The sequence below is a fragment of the Sorex fumeus genome, unplaced genomic scaffold (genome assembly GCF_029834395.1).
Source record: "Sorex fumeus unplaced genomic scaffold, SorFum_2.1 ptg000092l, whole genome shotgun sequence".
NCBI lineage: Eukaryota > Metazoa > Chordata > Mammalia > Eulipotyphla > Soricidae > Sorex > Sorex fumeus.
Window position 1 is genome coordinate 5,451,452 of NW_026606149.1, and position 17,926 is coordinate 5,469,377.

Genomic DNA, 17,926 nt, shown 5'->3' on the forward strand with positions numbered 1-17,926 from the left:
GGTTACTGGGTTCTTGTCTCACCTAACAGAAAAGAATTTCAGGAGTAGATGCGCAGTGAAGTAAAACAGTTTTTATTTGGAGGTTTTGAAGGGAAGGAGGGAGAGAAAATGGGGGAGAGTGGAAAATAACACTCTCAAGAGAGAACCGGGCTTCCCCAAGGGTGGAGAGAGCCCCTACACACACCCCAGCATCAGACAGGAAAGCATGAAAGTCCACATCACAAGAGGACTCAAGTGCTCAGGTTCGGGCACTGCATGTGCTCGACCATGTAGGAACAAGTAGCACAGGGGCTTGGGCAGCATCTTCCTTTGTTCCAGGTGGTCTTTAGAGGGTTTCTCCAACCTGCCTCCATGTAGGGCTTCTACCTAGGTCAAAGTCCATTGCCCAGGAGATTACCAGGGCAATGGGAGTGGTGATGGTCTTCTTTTATTTTATTTATTTATTTTTAATTTTATTGAATCACCATGAGATAGTTACAAGCCTTCATGTTTGGGTTACAATCACACAATGATCAAACACCCATCCCTCCACCAGTGCACATTCCCCACCACCAATATCCCTAGTATAAGCCCCTTTTCCCCACCCTCCCTCTGCTTCCATGGCAGACATGATTCCCCATAATCTCTCTCTACTTTTGGGCGTTATGGTTTGTAATACAGACCCTGAGAGGTTATCCTGTTTGGTCCTTTATCTACTTTCTGCACACATCTCCTATCCCAAACGATTCCTCAACCCAGCATTTTCTTAGTGATCCCTTCTCTATTCCAGCTGCCTTCTCCCCTTTTCTCATGAGGCAGGCTTCCAGCTATGGAGCAATCTATCTCTCCCGTGTATCTACTGTCCTTAGGTATCAGCCTCATGATATGTTGTTTTATACTCCACAAATGAGTGCAGTCCTTCTATGTCTATCCCTCTCTTTCTGACTCATTTCACTTAGCATGACACTCCATGTCTATCCATTTATAAGCAAAGTTCATGACTTCATCTATCCTGACAGCTGCATAGTATTCCATTGTGTAGATGTACCAAAGTTTCTTTAACCAATCATCTGTTCTAGGGCACTTGGTTTGTTTCCAGATTTGGGCTATTGTGAACAGTGCTGCAATGAACATATAGGTACAGATGTCATTTCTACTATGCTTTTTTGCATCCTTGGGATGCACCTAACAAGGGACCAGCAAAGTACGTAAAACAACTACTCACAGACTTGGAGAAAGACAGGGATAGCAACACAATACTAGTGGGAGACTTCAACACTGCTTTATCACCTCTTGAGCAATCAACCAGACTCCAGCTTAGCAAGGATATACTTCATCTGAGGGGAAAAAAATGGAAAAAGGGGACTTAGTAGATATATACAGGAATCTTCATCCTCAAAAAGCTGAATACACATTCTCCACAAAGACAAAGGGCAAAATGGGAATGACGCTTCTGCAGCCACTGAAAATCCAAAAGGGAAAAAGGAGTTAGGAGCAAGCCTGGTTCCATGCCAAATACCTGAAGAGAGTGACCCCAACCCTGTTGAGTCGTGTCTACCAAAGCACTCACCTCGGTGAGCCCCTAGAGGTCCCAAAGCCACTCTCAGACACCTTGAGCCTGATAAAGCGTTCCCACAAAGGTGGGGCTAGCGTTCAAAATCAGGAGGAACAACAAGATATTTTCTTCCTCCTAGTAGAGGAGTTTAGTTGCCAAATGTGTTCTCTTGACAAAACTCGAATTATATTAGTCTACTACCTTTCATTAATTATAGTAGTCTACTAGCTTTTTCCAAAAATACGTGAGTTTGTAAGAAGGCCCTCCCGTTGATCGTCGATTTGCTCGAGCGGGCCCAGTAACGTCTCCATTGGAGACTTTGTTGTTACTGTGTCTGGCATATCGAATACTCTCGGTAGCTTGCCAGGCTCTCCGAGAGGGGCGGAGGAATCGAACTCGGGTCGGCCATGTTGGCCGCTTGTAAGGCGAACGCCCTACCCGCTGTGCTATCGCTCCAGCCAGTGAGTTTGTAAGAAACACATTGTAAATTGTCATTGCCAGAAAATAATATTTTGTAACAACCGCCCCCCCCCCCCCAAATAATCAGGAGGAACAAGAGGTGCAAAGGTCAATGCCTGCCCAAGACCAAATTCTTCCAGGAAACATCGCTAGGACGTCCTTTGTACTTGAGGTAAAATGTCACGAGGTGGGGGACTTGTCACCTTTTAGAAGAGCAAATAGGAGGTCCAGGATACTGGGGCATGTGCCCAACCCGGGATGGAGCCTTAATTTTAAGATAGAAGGGACATTAATGTAAGTTTCTGTGGAGAAAATCAACCGGGTTTCAAAGGGTGAACAAAGATGAGTGTAATTTCAAACCCCAAAAATTGTATGGGGAGAATAATCTGAATTTTTTTCTGGGGAAATCTTAAACCTGTGAAGGCCAGAATGGAGGACAGAGAAGAACAGGCCTCTTGTACACATGTCAAATCGTAGGGGACCCATAAAAGCAAAAAAATCCATAGAATGATAGATGTGAAAATCGTCTCCCAAAGCATCCATAACGGCAAAGCTCTCTGCTTCCTAACAAATGGTCGGGCTGTGGGCCATGCCTTGTGGCGGAACTGCCCATCAAAGCTCTGGGAATGATTCAGCAAGGGGAAAGTGAAAGCAAATCACTGACCAGCTTGTGGATGCAGAGAAATGAAAGGAAAAAAAGCAATCCTGAATATCAGTGGCAATCAGGGGTGTCCCCTGAGGTATGGCAGAGGCCAGTGGGAGGCCCCCAAATCTTTGGCTTCCCCCATAAAGTTCCAACCCAAAGGCACTGCCTAGGGCCTGATTTCAGAGGTCTGACTTCAGAGGCCTGGTAGTACTCATTTTTGTAATGGCTTTCCATTGCAGAAAGAGGGAAACTGAGGACCCAGTAAGATTCCTCCTCCAACCCTGTGGAGTCGAGGGTCAGAGTAGGATCCCTAGCAAACAGTTTTGGAGAGGGAGAATGGGAGGTTTCTGGGGAGAGAGGCGCCTAGGTTCTGATATAGCCTTTCTGCACAGGGCCACCGGAGTCCTATTCCTCGGCCCTGGGATAGTATAGCCATTCTACCCCACAGTCACCAACCCATGAGGGGCCAGCAGTAGCAGTGTACAGTGGCCCAAACAGCTGTGGACAGGTAGAGGTGGAGCTGGAGGGTGGCAGGAAAGGAAGGCCCCAGACAGGTCATTTGGGTGTCTTAAGAGAGGAAGAAGACCCACCCATGGTGACCACTTAGAAAGAAATGTCACTGCTAAGAGAAATGAGTCAGAAGGGACAGACATAGAAGGACTGCGCTCATTTGTGGAGTATAAAATAGCTTGAGACTGTCACCAAGGATGGTAGACACAATGACCAGGAAGATTGCTCCATAGTTGGAAGCCTGCCTCATGAGCAGGGAGAGAAGGCAGCTGGAATAGAGAAGGGACCACTACGAAAATATGGTTGGAGGAATCAGTCAGGATGGGAGAAGTGTGCTGAAAGAAAATAAAGGACCAAAAGTGGCGGCCTCTTGGTATCTGTGTTACAAACCATAATGGCCAAAAATAGAGAGAGCATGGAGGAAATTGTCTGCAGGGAGGCAGGGGGAGGGTGGGAAAGGGAAGGTATACTGGGGACATTGGTGGTGTGGAATATGCACTGGTGGAGGAATGGGTGTTTGATCATTGTATGACTAAAACTCAAACATGAAAGCTTTGTAACTATATCTCACGATGATGCAATAGTTGATCACTGTATAATTGAAACCCAAGCACAAAATTTGTAAGTCTACAACTGTACCTCATGGTGTCTCACTAATAAAAATTTAAAAATAAATAAATAAATAAAATTTCAAATATATATATATAAAGGAATGTCACAACTCTTAAGAGGGAGGAAAAGGCAACTCTCAGATGCTCACCCAGCTGGACTCCTGGTGGGGTGTTAGGAGACCTTGGCTTTGGGGTACAGGTATAATGCCCCTGCCTGGTTGACCCCTAACCAAATCTTTCCCGCCACCACAGAACTGCAGATTAGAGCCCAATAAGAGTCTGTAGCTTTCGCCATAGAATTGAGATACTTTAATTAAAAAATGTGAGAAAAGAATTTTAAAAAATGAAATGGCATAACTTAGAGAGTTTCTATAAAGGATTTCTATACTTAGACTTACAACTGTTGACCCAGACATTTATTGATTTATAGAGGAACAACCCAGAACACTTTTGAATAATTTTTTCTTCAACTGAGTACATTTTCTATTTATTTAATATCTTAGTGCTTTATTAGTCTTTACTACTTTGTGATTTTTAGTTGTAGCTGTGAAAACTAAATATATCAGACATTTATCTATTTTTTAAATGGAACATTTATTGGCATATGTATTATGAAATTACTCTAGGGTTTTGCAATCTGAATATATGTTGATAATGATTTTTATGTTACTTTGAAAGGTTTGAATATATGCAATATTTCTTTCTTCCTTTATTTTTTAAATTTGAAACCTTAAGCATATATCTTCATCAAAGGACATACAAGATTTTTTTTAATGGTTGATAAGTTCATATAGTCACTGCCACTGCCCTTCCATTGTTATCAGTTTGCTGGAGCGGGCCCAGTAACATCTCCATTGTGAGACTTGTTGTTACTGTGTTTGGCATATGAATACAGCACCGGGAGCTTGCCAGGCTTTGCTGTGCAGGCGAGATACTCTCAGTAGCTTGCCAGGCTCTCCAGGAGGGGCGGAGGAATCGAACCCGGCTCAGCCAGGCTGGCTGCGTGCAAGGCAAATGCCCTACTGCTGTGCTATTGCTATTGTGGATAAAAAGTGGTGAGAGGAGATTTAACTATTTGAGTTTTGACCTAAACATTTTATAATTAAAAACATTAAAAAATTGTATTACAATGTATGGATTGAAATACATAAATAAATCTTTATATATTATTAATTATATATTAGTAATTATTAATTATATGTAATTTATAGATGTATGTAAATTAAAGAGGAATATCTCCAAAGCTATCCAAACACTTTAGGAAAGCTTCCAGCCTGACCTATTAGTACCTGGTAGACTGTTCTTCCTACAGAGAGAGTCTGAGCAGGATTTTGTACTCCTGCATTTCTTAGTGTCAGGACACACAGTCCAGCAGAGACCTGGGACAATTGAACAGCGACAAAGCGACTCGTCCTATTCTGGAAGCCAGTGTAAGCATGTCTGCATGAAGAGGTTGTCTGCTTCTCTAAATGTAATTTTACAGAAGAGCAAGCACTTTGTTAGAACTACATCATTTGTCAGATAGCCTAAGGCACTGAGTTAGAAAATGCCTAGAACACTCTTCATTTTGCTAGGTTATCCATTAGTTTGTTTTGTTTCTTTATTCTACAGAGGACAAAAAACAAAAGATGGATCCCATAATATCTGGTTTAATATTCTTTTAGATTTACAAATGAAAATCTCTGAGAGAATTCTTTCCAAGTAGTATAATAAATGTTTTTATGGCCTTGCTTGTTATAATACACTGTTATATCTGTATTGGATTTTATTTAGCGGAGTATCACATGATAAATTCCATACATTCTTAAACAATACACAATCTTCATTGATTCAAAAACTACTTAATCTGCAGACCTTGATTCTTTGTTTATTTTGGTGAGCCAAACAGACAGAGTATCAGTTAAATCAGTCCGTGAACACTGTGAATTTTTCTGGAAAGCAGACACTTAGCTTATATTTAACCACCTGAACGTTTTAGAGTCATTTTCTTGGCTGATAGATGGGTGTCAGTTGGGTGAGAGGTATAGACCTACTAGAAATTTAGACAATTAGTCAGGAGTTAGGAGAATGCTAAGATATTAAACCTATATTCAACCAAAATGGTCAAGAACCTCTCCTGTACCATGCCTGCTATTGTTTGCATTAAGTATAATGTTATTCATTTGTGGAATATAAAGTAACAATAAGAGACTGACACCCAAGGACAGTAGACACAAGGGCCAGGAATATTGCCCCATAGTTGGAAGCCTGTCTCATGAGCTGGGAGAGAAGGGATCGCGAAGTCAGTGGTTGGAGGAATTGGTCAGGATGGGAGAGGAGTGCTGAAAGTAGATAAAGGACCAAACGTGATAGCCTCTCAGTACCTGTATTGCAAACCATAATGCCCAAAAGTAGAGACAGTATGGGGAAATTGTCCGCCATGGAGACAGCAGGAGAGTTGGATAGTGTGTGTGTCGGGGGGAGGGATACTGGAAACATTGGTGGTGGAGAATGTGCGCTGGTGGAGGGATGGGTGTTTGATCATTGTATGACTGAAACTCAAACATGAAAGCTTTGTAACTGTATCTCACAGTGATTCAATAAAAATAAAGTATAATGTTAATTTGAAAAATAAACAGGCCTTACTTCCTTGGAGCCATTCTACATTTTTTTTAACAATTTCAAAAATTTACCAAAATATAAGTCTAAATAGATAAACATCTATGACCACAATTCAGAGCACACAGTGAAAGCCCTTTGTCTGGTGTGTATGTCTTTGACTTCAGATCATTAAAAATGTATACAAATGCCCCTGGAAACTGCTTCAGGATGGTCGTAAGCCTTTTTTGATTAAGTATTCCAGGTATGGTTTCTGCAGTGTACTAAGTTAATTTTTTTTTCCTTCAAGGTAACTGAGCTACACAACATCAAAAATATAACCAGACTGCCTCGAGAGACGAAGAAGCATGCGGTGGCAATTATCTTCCATGATGAAACTTCAAAGACATTTGCCTGTGACTCAGGTAAGCAATTATAGGCCCATCTACTGCTTGAGGAAATGGGCCGCTCTGAGGGCCCAGATGGCTTCAGATGCACGTTGAGTAGGATGGCTTATTGTCATGAGAATGGGCCGGGGAGGCTGCGGGAGGGAGAGCATCATGGGCTTCTGCAGATGTCTTGGGTGTGTGTTTATTATCAGTCTGCGTCTGGATATCCTCCCAGTTGTTCTGAAGAAGACTCTTGAGGTTTCTTGATATTTTGAGAACAAAGCAAGCCATTTCTGGCAAGCTAACTCGGGCCAGGATCATGACTTGGATTATGGGTCCGTGGGTGCACAGTGGGTCTTTGGAAGGGCAGTGATAATAACTCTTTCTGGCAAAAAAAAATGGTGGCAGAGCCTTACCCAAGTCCCCCCCACCCCAAACACACACACACACACACACACACACACACACACACACTCTCACACACACACACCTCCACCACCGCCTATGTTTTAGAATAGAACTTTGAACAATTGGTCGCTTTCAAGGATTCTCAGTCCTACAGATAACTACATTTCGGAGTGAGTTTCAGCATCCCGGATCATAAAGCACTCTGACGTGAATGAGATACGGTGCAGTTTCCGGTGTGAACCTGGAGGATTTTTCATTTTGGAGCGCCTGTGCTATGTAACTTAGTAGTTGGCTTATTACAGCATTTAAAGATTTTCTTCAATGAAATGGAGCATTCGTTTTATAATGGATGGAGGCAAAAAGTGCTGATTTTGAAAGATGAGAATGCAAAATAAATAGAGTGAAGTCTTTGGGGGGATTTTTTACTGAGTGTTTTTTAAAAATGATGGAGGCATTTGAGTTTACTGCTAAAATGCATAGATAGAATTAATTCTGGGTTATATTTTGAAATTAATACTACTCTGCTTCCGCATCTCCATCTTGTTTTTGCCAAACTGAATTAGGATTCATTCCACTCCCCCTCTTTCATGCTATGCCTTTATCCCTTCAACTATAATTTACCTCACTTGTCATATGACCTCATTTCATCATATAAAATTGACTTTTTCAGCAAAGCCTAGAAGTCTGTTAACTGGTACTATGAATTCTCATTTTGTAATAGAATCTCTCCCAACTTGCTGGTATCATACATTAACATTCCAAAGTATTTTCACCTTTCTGTTTTTAAACTGCTGAACCCATTTCAATTTTCTCTGACTTCCTTAATAATGTCTTAATAACCAAGAAAAAATTAGTTATCAAAAGAAATAAATTTCACTATCATTTATGTGTTTTCATTTTTCCTCCATTTGCAGTACATCACTGTTGCAACGGTATTCTGCATGTTTTGAGATTCTCGTGAGCCTATTGTGGCCTTGTAGGCAGTAATGCAGTCTGTTGTTTCAGATAAGAGTGATTTTGAATTATGTCTCTACATAATTATTCTGAAACTCAGACTCACAGGTTGTTATCAACAGTCTGAAAATGGAGGTTGGGGGGGAATTTTGTTATTTTGTTTTTCTTTGGCATTAATGATGGTTTCATGGTTTTTGCATGGTTTTGGGGGAACTGAGAGATTCTTCATTAAAATAAAAGGATCTTAATTTCCAAAAGAATAATTTCCTGGCAATGAGACTGAATTTAGATTCAACTGTAAAAATAGGACGCTTTTATCTAAATCTCTATAAAAGAATTATCAACTAATTTAAATTATAAGTTATCAGAAAGTATTGTGTTTTAAAATGACATCTATATGTTAATAAAATACTTTGCTTGAAACTACCAGAAGACGTTTTTAAGAAACAACAACATAATTTTTTAATTGACTTAACTTTGTGCCAATGGATAAACACAAATAATTTGAGTACTTTTTCTTGCAAATTTTATTTTTTAGGAAGAGCTTAAGATGCAGTAGTTTAGATCCTTTGATAAAATGGAAAAATTACATGGAAAAAAGACAACCCATAAAAAAAATCAGGAAAGTGAAAGTCTAAATAGCAGTAGTGGTATAAAGCCAAGATTAAAGGGAACCTTTATATATTTTTTTAATGAAAATGCAGGTACGAGTATGTTCTCCTTGTGACTAATAAGAATAGGAATTATTTCTATTGTTTTCTTCAAGAAAATTGGCAACTTCTATGAAATAAATCTGCATCCTTTTGACTCGGGGAAGCACAATGAAACGCATACCCTACGCATACAATATGCCAGAATGTGAGATTTTCCCTTAAATCCATTATGTGTAATCACAATAAAGCTGGAATCCATTGAATTCTTATCAAAAATGGTTGAACAAATAGTAGAATATCCTTATCACAAAATCACAAACACTTTTGGGGGGGAGGAGAATTCTAGTTCAACCAAATCACAATCACAATCACAAATCATCCTGTTAATCGTCGATTGCCTCGAGCAGGCCCCAGTAATGTCTCCTTCGTCCTAGCCCTGAGATTTTTTTTAAAAGTGCCATATTCAAGGCTCTTTCAGGCTTAGGAGAAAGAGACCCATCATTGTTACTGGTATTTGGCATATTGGGTACGCCAGGGGGAGTTTGCCAGACTCTGCCGTGTGGGCAGGTTACATTCGGTAGCCAGCCAGGTTGTCCAAAGTAAGAATGAGATAATAAGATGTCATAATAGGAGTTCAACCAAATACTTTAAGACATTTCTGTGAAGTTTACTTTTTTAAGAAAAACAACCAGAAGATATATATATATATATATATACACATATATATTTAGGGATATATCCTTTACCCAGGTATCACTTGGGTGAAAACAAGATGAAGTGTAAAAGGAAAGGGAAAGAAAAGTAACAGTGAGCATAGAAGAATATCCAGGAAAAGAGCCAAACTCTTGGTAAACAAACAAACCCACACCCAAATTGTGCATGTGTGAATGTGCACAGGATCGGTAATAATTTTTCAAAAGTTATTCGTTGAGAAAATTCAAATCAAAACTGTAATAAGATATCACTGTGCACCCTCAAAATGGCTAGCAAGTTTTATTTTAAATAATGGTAATACCCCAGAGTGGCTGGTGAAAATAAATGTTAAATGATAAAGCAGCCTAAAAAATTGCTGCCTGATTCTTACGAAAGTAAACTTGTAGTTATCACTATACCCAGTAGCGGTACTCTTGACATTTACTCAGAAAAATGAGTATCTTGGTTGTGATGCAAAAAACTACCACCGGGGAGAAGAGAGGTAAAGGAGACGCGGGCTCTCTTTGTAGCGTTTTTGTTTTGTTTTGCTTTTGCCTTTTGGGTCACATCTGGAGATGCACAGGGGTTACTCCTGGCTCTGCACTCAGGAATGACTCCTTGCGGTGCTCAGGGACCATATGGGATGCTCGGGATCGAACCCAGATCAGCCATGTGCAAGGCAAATGCCCTATCCAATGTGCTATTGCTCCAGCCTCTCTGTAGTGTGTTTTTTTTTAATGTGAATCTGTCATGAATTAAATCAGATTGCTATTGAAATAAGTTAGATCTACATTTCCTGTGAGGTTGTTGTGGGAAGAAAGAAAGGAAGGAAGGAAGGAAGGAGGGAGGGAGGGAGGGAGGGAGGGAAGGAAGGAAGGAAGGAAGGAAGGAAGGAAGGAAGGAAGGAAGGAAGGAAGGAAGGAAGGGAGGGAGAGAGGAAGGAAGGAAGAAAGAAGAAAGAGAGAAAGAGAAAAGAAGAAAGAAGGAAAGAAATGAAAGAAGGAAAGGAAAGAAAAGAAAGAGAGAGAGAAAGAAAGAAAGAAAGAAAGAAAGAAAGAAAGAAAGAAAGAAAGAAAGAAAGAGAGAAAGAGAGAAAGAAAGTTAATAGAGAGTTACATAAAGAAATATCAACATTGTGACCACCAACAAAAGAAACTGGTTGTCGATAGAGTAACTCGGCTCGGACAGACACATAGAAGTGGAATGCCGGTGGTTCATGTCTCCCTCACAGCCTGCTCCCTGGGGCCTCACCCTCCCCAACTCTCCCTGGCGTCTTCTCCTCTTGTCCTTCTCTCTCAGGTAACCCTCACCTCTCCGCATCCCACACACCCTCTAGAGTGCCCTGTCTCCCTCAGCTTCCTCTCCTGCCTCAACTCCCCTGTTCCAAATCTCTCAACTCTCTCCAGTGTCCAACTCAGTGAAGACAGACCGCATTGTCTTTCTAACTCCAGAAATTCCAGCCCCAGTGTTAACGAAACTGTGTTGGGCTCACTAATGGATGAGTAAAATTTGTATTTTAGTTTCAACATAATCATTCATTTCTCGTACTCCTCTTTTGAAGAGATTATAGTTTGGGGAAATGAATTGGCAGCCCTCTGAGAGACCGTAAATTGCCAAATAATAGTATACTTGTTGGGGAGGGAGTGGTGAATGACCTGTGTGTGTGTCATGTATGTATGTGTGTGTGTGTGTCTGTTCGTGTGTGTGTGTGCTTCTGTGCATGTCCTTGTACAAATCGCCATGACCACCGGCTCTAAGGCAGCAATTCCATGAGCCAAGCATTGTTGAATGCAAATGAGAATTTCTGTATCTTGTTATTCTTTGAAAGGAGACCTCTTGTTCCTCTTTCTAAATGTGCTCAATTTCAAACCAGTGCAAACTAAATGAAGAAATAGATGGGTTAGAAGTTGCAAGCTCAGAGTTTGGGTACAAAATTTTGATTACCTTCTTTAAGAAAAGGATAAAGTGGTAAAATACTCTTACTGTGTCTCTTTGTCCATGTATGAACTGTGAAGACTTCTCCAAACACTTTGTATCAAGAAGTAGTTAAAATTTGACAACCGAACTAATTTCTAAATAAACATATGATTGCAGAAACACAATCCCAATAAATCCATTTTTAAAACTATTTTATGGAAGTCTTTCTTTGTTCCTGGAATATCCACTTCTCACATTTCAGTTTGTTCACATTGTATTTCCAGACTTCTAAATCTGCATTTCTTAGTGAACATAGAATAATAGCTTCCCCCTATAGTTGTTTGTGCTAGTCATTAAGTTGTATTTTAATTTTATTGAAATAGACTACAATATTATTGCTGCTTGTTCTACAAAAGCATCTTTCCAGAAGTTCTCCTATTGTGTTTTGCTTTTTTACGCTCCACATGATCTTTGTATCCATAAGTCCCGAAGAAGCGAAACATTTTGAAAATAAAAGGAGACATTTAATAGGAAGGTTTAAACGGCATGCATTTAAACCTTCATTTTGATGAACATTTTATTATGTACACATTCACTAAACAAGTTTTTGTTCTCATCTGCAGCACAGAACTTGTGGGTATTAGAAATAAGCATACTGTGTGCATATTTGTTAAAGCTCTAGACATCAGTGAATTCTTGGGCTTAGGTGAATAGAACGTATTCTGAAGTATAATTTCTATTCACCAGTATTACCAAAAAATGTGCATTTCGTACACAAAAGTCAATTAGAAGTGGGGAAAAAAATCTTGATTTTTAGACCAGAATACATAAATCACATCCCAAGAAACAAAGGCAGAATGCTACATGAGGTAGTCTTGGGACTTCTCTGATGACAGTGCCATTGACCAAACAAACACAAGAGAAACTGAACAAGTGGGGAAACAGCAAATTAAGAAACTTCTGCACTGCAAAAGAAATGATGATTTGAGTAAATGATTCCCTGTGGACTGGAAGGAAGTATTCACTCATCACACATCTGATAAGAGACTAATAATTCAAGATACATAAATTACTTGGGGCTGGAGCGATAGCACAGCGGGTAGGGCGTTTGCCTTGCATGCAGCCGACAGGTTCAATTCCTCTGCCCCTCTCGGAGAGCCCAGAAGCTACCGAGAGTATCTCGCCTGCACAGCAAAGCCTGGCAAGCTACCCGTGACGTATTCAATATGCCAAACACAGTAACAACAGGTCTCACAATGGAGATGTTACTGGGTCCGCTCGAGCAAATCGATGAGCAACGAGAGGACAGTGCTACAGTGCTATAAAGTACTTACAAAATTTAATAATAACAGTAAAAAAATCAAAGAAATTGTGAGAAGACCTGAAAAGGTGCTTCCTGAAAGAAAACATAAAGGATTCACACAAACAAAAACAAAACAAACAGTAAAGCAAAAGGAACTACCTTAAATTAAGAAGCTTCGGCACCTCCAAGAAATCAATGACCAGAATACAAAGACAGCTCACAGACTGGGAAAAATTATTTGCCCACCACTCATCCAATAAAAAGTTCATGCCCAGGATTTATCACGCACTGATAGACCTTTACAAGAAAAAAAAAACCATTAAATCACATTCAAAAATGGAGAGGAGAGATGAAGAAAAATTTCCTCAGAGAGCAAATATGAATGCTAAAAGTCATATGAAAAATAATGTTCAGGAAATGCAAATCAAAACAGTGACAGTATTGTAAACCAGTATTGCCTAAAAGGGAATGGGGAAGGGAAAAAGAAAAAGAAACTAGTGCCCACTGGGGACTTTGGTGGAAGGGCAAGGACCCTGGTGAAGCGAATGGAGCTGAACTATTGTGTGCCTGAAACTCAGTCATGAAAAACTTTGTAATTCACGGTGATTCGAAGGTTTTTTTAAAAAAATAAAAGCACAACGTTTTTCTCATTTAAAAAAAGAATGTGTATTATTTCACCAAGTATGTTTTTAATTTTATATAGAGCATTATTTCCTGATTAGAAAATCCTTTGCACCATATCTGCAATATAATTGTGAAATGATTCCGCTTGTACTTAAGAATTAAGGAAAATTTCCTCATGGAAAGATTGTAAATTATATATTTGAGTTTTTCTCCAAAGACTAGAGAGATTTTCGTGTTTGTGGTTAAAAGAAAATCTAATGTAATAGGAAAGCAATAAAGCAATAGTTTTTTTTTCATTTACATGTTTAGTAGTATTCATTGTAAAAGGAATTGGGCAGATATAAAGGTGTACTTTTGTTCTGATTTTTCTGTATCTTTAAAAATTTCTAACTTTTATGTGTATTATGTTTCTATTTTTATTGAGGTTTTAAACCATATAGATAATTTGACTTTGAATTTAACATATAGTTTTTATAACCCAACAGAAAGCTGGCTACTTATCTAAATACAAAAAATGAAATCATTTTTATTGCATTTAAGAAGTCAAATTATGGTTTGATATTTAAAAATGTGTTGATGGTTACTGCTGAGTTCCACGGTCTGTGGATAAACAAAATTCTTGGGTTTCTAGTGATGTCTCTCCAGCACATTTATGACCAGTCTACTTTGGGGACCATGAGAGACATTTCTGTTTACTGATTGTTATATATAAAAGACAACTTGAATGAACTTGAAACAACTTATATTTCTAGCTGATTCAGTCTCTGTGGAACAGAATTGCTGGTTTATAACCATCTGGTTCTTAACCATCCTGCTAAGAGTTTTGAAAGAGATCATTAAAAAACAGAATCTCGTGGCCTTATGTGATTTGAAATGTGTTGGGATTTTGAAGTTATTTCTTTAGTCCATGAAAAGCTGTGTAGCAGAGACAGTATAATGTAACTTTCCACTTTTAGTGCTCTTTATCAGCTTACCGTGAGTAAAAATACCAAACCTGTGGTCGTACCATCTCATAAAAGTGATTCAATTAATTTTTGTGAACTCACACTATTGGCAGCATAAAGAAATCTGAGACAGACTGATTTGACAAACTTACGTGACTGATACCCATGTTATGCATGACCTACCTGTGTACTCCATCCTACGTGGCTCCTGAGCTGTGGCTGAGGTAAGCTGCATTCTCCTTGGGGGGTAGAGTCTGAAAGTGATTCTGTGATTTGGGACACTGTGAAGAGCCCGGAGAATGTGTAAGTGAATGAATAATACTTGGTATGCACGGACAGCCAGGTGTGCCCATGTGACACTGATGCAAGCCTTTGAGTCACTTGCTAATAATGGTTAGACTCAAGAAATTGGTGGCTTTCAAGTAAAACCCAGGGCCTCCTCTGGGAGTCTTCTCCTTATGTCCTCATTTCATTGGCAAAGCGGGATTTTATTATTTGGGGGTTTATTATTATTATTATTACTATTATTATTATTATTATTTGTTTAGAGCCAAACTATGTTCTTCTCTCATCTCCTGTCTTTGAGTTTGGTGAAAAGTCAAAGCAACTCTGACTTATTGGTTACTTTTTTTTTTCTTTTCTTTTTGAATCACACCCTGCAATTTTCAGGGATCACTCCTGGCTCTGCACTCGGGAGTTACTCCTGGCGGTTCTCAGGGACCATATGGGATGCTGGGGATAGAACCCGGGTTGGCTATGTGCAAAGCAAATGCCATACCACTCTACTCTCGCTCTTGCTCCCCAACTTTGTTTTCATCCCATCTGTAGGTTGACCCCCTTGACGCCCCGCCCTACCCCCCCACCCTTGCATGTCCTGGTCACTCCTTTCCTTGTGGGAAACTGTGACTGGATTCGTTCTTACCTTCTTTCTCCATAGTGAAGGACTAACCAGTCAGATTCCCTTTCTCCACCTGGATCACACAGACTTCTCAGTTCGTCAAGCCCCAGAGAGTGCTTCGCCCCCCCCCCCTCCAACTACGTGAGGTGTAGTGAGTGATAAGGGCTGGAGTGATAGCACAGTGGTAGGGCATTTGCCTTGCATGCCGCCGACCTGGCTGACCCAGGTTCAATTCCTCTGCCCCTCTCGGAGAGCCCGGCAAACTACTGAGAGTATCTTGCCCGCACTGCAAAGCCTGGCAAGCTCCCCATGACGTATTCAGTATGCCAAACACAGTGACAACAAGTCTCACGATGGAGACGTTACTGGTGCCCACTCGAGCAAATCGATGAACAGCGGGAGGACCATGACCGTGACCGTGACCTAAGGTGTAGGAACTCACAAAGTGTCTTCAGCTTTCTGAACAATTGACCCGGAGTGTCAGCTGGAGAATGGGCAGAGAGGGAGGTGTCGTCATAATTCCTGTACATTACGAAAATGTGCTTCTGCTTCATTCCCAGAATTTACATAAAGAACATTACCTTTGATGTGTCATTCTAAAATTGTACCATATGCTACTCTGTTATAGAGAACTGTTCTTTTCTAAGAAATCGAGCCATCTATAATTGGGTGCCAGACTCTCAAATCTTTGAAGCAGAAAAATGATTGGAATATTTTTATGTAGAAAAAAGAAAACTCTTTTATTTGAAGTGTTGGAGGATTTAGAAATGACCCCCACTACCACTTATGTTCCCCAAGCATTGCCAGTGGTGACCCCTGAGCACAGAGCCAAGAGTAGGCCTGTTGGGTATGGCCCAGAGCCAAAACACAATAACAAAAAACAAGCAAAACCAAAACAAAATGGAGTATGTTTCTTAAATAGAAGCAGTTCCTCTCAGTAAACAAACTTAAAAATATGTACAACCTGATAATTCAGGCTTTAAAAAATACTTTAGAAATCTAACCTTGTCAACCAAACTTTGAACTTAAGACATTAGTTTTAATACATTAGTATTAATACTCTACTGTAAATAGTCTCATTTTAAGCGTCTAATGATACTGAACCCCACTCACCATCAGAGTGTCAGTATTCTCCTCCGCTGTCTTCGGGCCCCACCCTGACCTCCACGGTTCTGTTGAAAGTTAAATAATTAATCTTTAACAGTACAGCAGTGATCAATGCTGAATTTTGTTTTGCCAACCTATCTTCCATATATTTGTAAAAGATTCACTATACACAATTTGGGAGAAGGTCTCAACACAAAATTCTCTGGTAAAACAAAAACAGAAGGCTATGATAAAAAAAATATATATGTAAAGTTTGTAGGTCTATGTCCCCTCCAAAATGCAAATGGCTAAAATATCAACTGCTTTACTGGAAGTAGGGTGTTTGCAGGGGCCATCAAGTTGAGATGAGGTAGAAGTTAACCAGAGCAGTGGTTTTCAAGACTCACCCATAGACAAGTTCTGGTCCATAGTGTAGAAAGGTTGAAAATCACTAGCCTGGCACCTTGGTTATAACTACTGCTTTGTGGACTGGTATGCAGACTTGTACCTATTTGATAATGTCAAAGAGTTGAAGAAAATTATGTTAGAAAAGACCTTAAAACCATATGATCTTGTATTGGGAAGGTAAGTGAGATCTGGACTGAGACACAATGGAAGCAGAGGCAAGATGGTGTGTGGGGAGGAAGACAGACAGGAAAGGCCAGGGACAGAGGCAGCAACCACAGACAGATCAGCCAGCCACAAATTCTCCCTCTGAACACCCAGAGACACCTACGTGTTGACACCCTGCTTGATAGTCCAAGCTCTAGAGCTGTGAGAGAAGAGATTCCCATTGTTTATAACCACCCAGGTTGCGTTCACTCATGATGGATAAGCAATATTACATGTCCAGAACTCTTCTGAGATCAGCTTTTAAAAGCGCTCACTTATGGAGATGGGCTGGAGCAATAGCACAGTGGTAGGACGTTTGCCTTGCACTCAGTCAGCCCGGCCAAGCCAGGTTCAATTCCTCTCTCAGAGAGCCCGGCAAGCTACCAAGAGTATCTCGCCCACACAGTAATGCCTGGCAAGCTACCCGTGACTGTATTCAATATGCCAAACACAGTAACAACAAGTCTCATAATGGAGATGTTACTGGGCCCACCAAAGCAAATCAATGAACAACAGGAGGACTGTGCTACAGTGCTACTTATGGAGATCTTTGAATGGGCTTTAACAGGTAGACAGGGAAAAAAAGGAAAAGACGTTTCATGTATTACAGGACTGCTTCATGTTTTAAAGAAGCCCTTTAGGGAAATGGGTAAGGGAAGGGAATGAGGAAGTGTCCAAGAATGTGGGCTTTGTTCTGAATACAGTTGGGGCAATGAAGGTCCGTCTTGTATCCAGCCAATGATGTTTTCCTTATGATTGTCAAAGTAATACAGGCTTTCTGTCTCCAAAACTAAGACTGGCATGTTTATGTTCTGAAAATGCCAAGAAAGAATTGCTAATAACATACAACAAACATTTCACTGTTTGACTTATGCAAAAGAAAAGATGGGTGACAAGAAGCTACCGGAAGAGGAAGTTTTCAGGAGTTATTTGGAGCTGAAGTTGGTGACTCTCACATCTGGGATCTGGGATCAAGAGAAACAGCTGTTGGCTTAACAGGGCAAGAGAAGGGGCCTCAGCTCCCACTCATTAGGAGAACAGTGGAATGCCTTCATTTAGGAGTAAAGAAAAGAAATGGCAGCATCAGCCACATAATGGAAGAGAATGA

The 17,926-nt window shown here is 40.2% G+C and overlaps 1 protein-coding gene across 1 annotated transcript in view; it reads left to right on the forward strand.

Moving 5' to 3' along the window:
* The window catches only part of DOK6 (docking protein 6), a 471,351-nt gene that overhangs the window by 185,282 nt on the left and 268,143 nt on the right, over window positions 1-17,926 (forward strand). The window contains exon 3 of the mRNA XM_056131510.1: window positions 6,648-6,762. Coding sequence (XP_055987485.1) covers window positions 6,648-6,762 — 115 coding nt within the window. The remainder of the gene's footprint in view (window positions 1-6,647; window positions 6,763-17,926) is intronic.